A 2,630-nucleotide genomic window follows, 5' to 3' on the forward strand; every position below is an offset into this window, starting at 1 on the left:
GTATGCGATATTCTGTATAACTGTTATTAAAGCCCGGCGCACACTGGAGGAAACAGCTGAGCTGAGCTGAGCGTCACTCGTGGCGGTTAGCTGAGCTGTTTCCTCAGGTGTGCGGTGTCGTGTTCTGCGATTTTCGCCACGCGTGCCATGAGCGCAGAATATTCAACATGTTGAATAATTTTGTGCACGAGTGAACATTTCCTCACAGTTTGCGTGCGTTCTGAGCTATCAGCTCAGCAATCAATACCAACGCGCATGCGTCTTTTCCATGTTTTACTGAAGTCAAGATGGCGGCAAACAACTCACCAGTTGCTGAAGCAGTGTTGGAAGATACATTGGCCGATTTTTGGCCCGATTACCCTTGTCTGTACGACGTTCGAAGTCCAGACTTTAAGAACCGGGAGATACGCGATAAGGCGCTTCAAGAACTGGCCGAAAAACTCGGAACAACATGTAAGATAATTCAGATTTATTAGTGTTATTGTAGAAATAACTCAAATAAGAATACTGCATGAGGGAATTCGTACACTTCTGCCTTCTAGCAAGGATGCCTCTCAGTGCAGCAGGTTTTATATGATTCCTTGACGGTTTAGTAGTAATATTGCCTAGAATTTGACATTTTTTATTGTTTATCAAAAATTTTAAGTTATCTGTGATTGAATAAACAAATTCAATTATTATTTATAGGTGAGTGGGTTAAAGCTAAAATCAGAGCTCTGAGCGAGAAACAGCTTTAGCAAAGCAAAAAAAAACCCAGCTAGTGGAAGTGCAAGAAAAAATGTGACCAAGCGCACTCAATGGCTGCTTGAGAAACTCCAGTTTCTCACACCTCATGTGGCAACTCGGGCTTCAATTTCAAATATTGATTTGGTAAGCACATACATTGAAGAACTTAAGGCATGGAAACAGTTTGTATATATATATTTATGTACAAAGAGAAAGAAAGTGTATAATAACAGTGCAGTTGATAATAGGGTAGTGATAACTCTTACAATATATACATGTTTGCGTAAGCAATATGGCTAAGCAATCATACTGCTTTGCCAAGGGACAGATCCATGATTATTAAAATAATCAGTCAAAAGTACCCTTTGAGTTTTGGCATCCTTTGTTGCATTGTGCAGGGTGGTTGGTTGCATATTAGTCAAAACCTGGTCGTTTCTCCAGGTACCTCTGACCAATGTATGATCTGCATTCTCAAGGTCTGCAGCTGATGCATAACTTGCTTTGTTCTTTTCAACCATTAAATTGTGCAAGCAGCAAGCTGCAAAAATTATGTCTTTAACTTTGTCGGGTGATAGTTTAATGGTAGTTAGGAATACCCTCCACCTATGAGCTAAAATGCCAAAGGCATTTTCGACAACTCTTCGTGCTATTGACAATCTGTAATTGAAGATACGCTTCTCTTTCTCCAAATTCCGATAAGGGTATGGCTTCATTATACGATTATTTACAGGAAAGGCATCATCCCCAACAATATGATGTGGTATCATTTTTGATATCCCTTGTAAGGCAACTGCATCTGGAAGATCTAAAGAGTTTGTTCTCAGTGCTTTATTCAATGCAGAATCAGCAAAAACTCCAGCATCACCCGCTCTGCCAGCTGTTCCAACATCAATATAAATAAACTTGTAGTTTGCATCAACCATGGCAAATAAAATTACACTAAAAAGGTGCTTATAGTTAAAGAACTCAGAGCCTGTATCAGCTGGTTGTTGAATAGCAATGTGCTTCCCATCAATAGCTCCCAAACAGCATGGATAATTCCACTTCATGTTAAATTCTGATGCAATTTGTAGCCAATCTTCTTTATTACTTGGAGTCAAGAAAATAAAATATTAGTTTAATTTTTAGGATTCCCGTGCTAGTTGTAGTACTCCATTTTCGGAAATAAGCTTCAAAGAAAATGATGAGGGTGAAGATGATGATTCTCCTGATCAATTATTTCCAAGTAGCCCAACAAATCCAACAGAGGAAAGTGGTGATCAGAGCATTGGAAGATCAACAAGTGAACCACTGAAAAAACGAGCAATGTCCAGAAAGAAACAGGCTGAGGAGGAGTATCACCTGATCAAGAATTTGTCTCAGTCTATTGCAAACAAGCAAAAAAAAAGGGAACGACACCATTTATGATGCTTTTGGGAATTATGTTGCCAAAGCTTTGTCTGAATTGGATAAAGTGGCAAGCAATTTGGCACAAAACAAAATAAATAATATTATTTTTCAAGCTCAGGCTGGATTACTGACCCAGGAAGTACAGACACCAACAGTCATACAACCCCAACCCCAGAGAAATTATTTCCACCCAATCATGCCTGGTACCCCACAAAGCGAACAACCTCCAGTTTATGGGCAAAATAGTATGCCCTACAGAGAGGATCACTACTGAAAAGGACAATACATTATATAATTTATATTAATATACTTTTACTGATACTTGTTATTAATATTTTATAGCTACACAGTTTACAAAATAAAATTTTATACCTTTAAATACTTGTCTTTCATAACTTCATGCAAGGCTTGACATGTTTCTTCTACTATGCATGATATTGTTCTCTCACCAATTCGATATTCGAAAGAAAGACTTCTGAATGTCTCTCCTGAAAATGATAAGTTTTAAAAAAGAG

The 2,630-nt window shown here is 38.2% G+C and overlaps 1 protein-coding gene across 1 annotated transcript; it reads right to left on the bottom strand.

Moving 5' to 3' along the window:
* Nucleotides 1-1,022: 1,022 nt before the first annotated feature.
* Nucleotides 1,023-1,775, bottom strand: LOC114543754 (protein ALP1-like). Its single transcript, XM_028562606.1, has one exon. The coding sequence runs from the start codon at nucleotides 1,773-1,775 to the stop codon at nucleotides 1,023-1,025; it is 753 nt and encodes a 250-aa protein (XP_028418407.1).
* Nucleotides 1,776-2,630: the final 855 nt, after the last annotated feature.

Source organism: Dendronephthya gigantea, unplaced genomic scaffold (genome assembly GCF_004324835.1).
Source record: "Dendronephthya gigantea isolate DGI-Jeju-01 unplaced genomic scaffold, DenGig_1.0 000539F, whole genome shotgun sequence".
Classification (NCBI taxonomy): domain Eukaryota; kingdom Metazoa; phylum Cnidaria; class Anthozoa; order Malacalcyonacea; family Nephtheidae; genus Dendronephthya; species Dendronephthya gigantea.

Excerpts from the sequence above, each read along its gene's own strand:
- LOC114543754 (XM_028562606.1), bottom strand. The coding sequence starts at position 1,775 with ATGAAGTGGAATTATCCATGCTGTTTGGGAGCTATTGATGGGAAGCAC.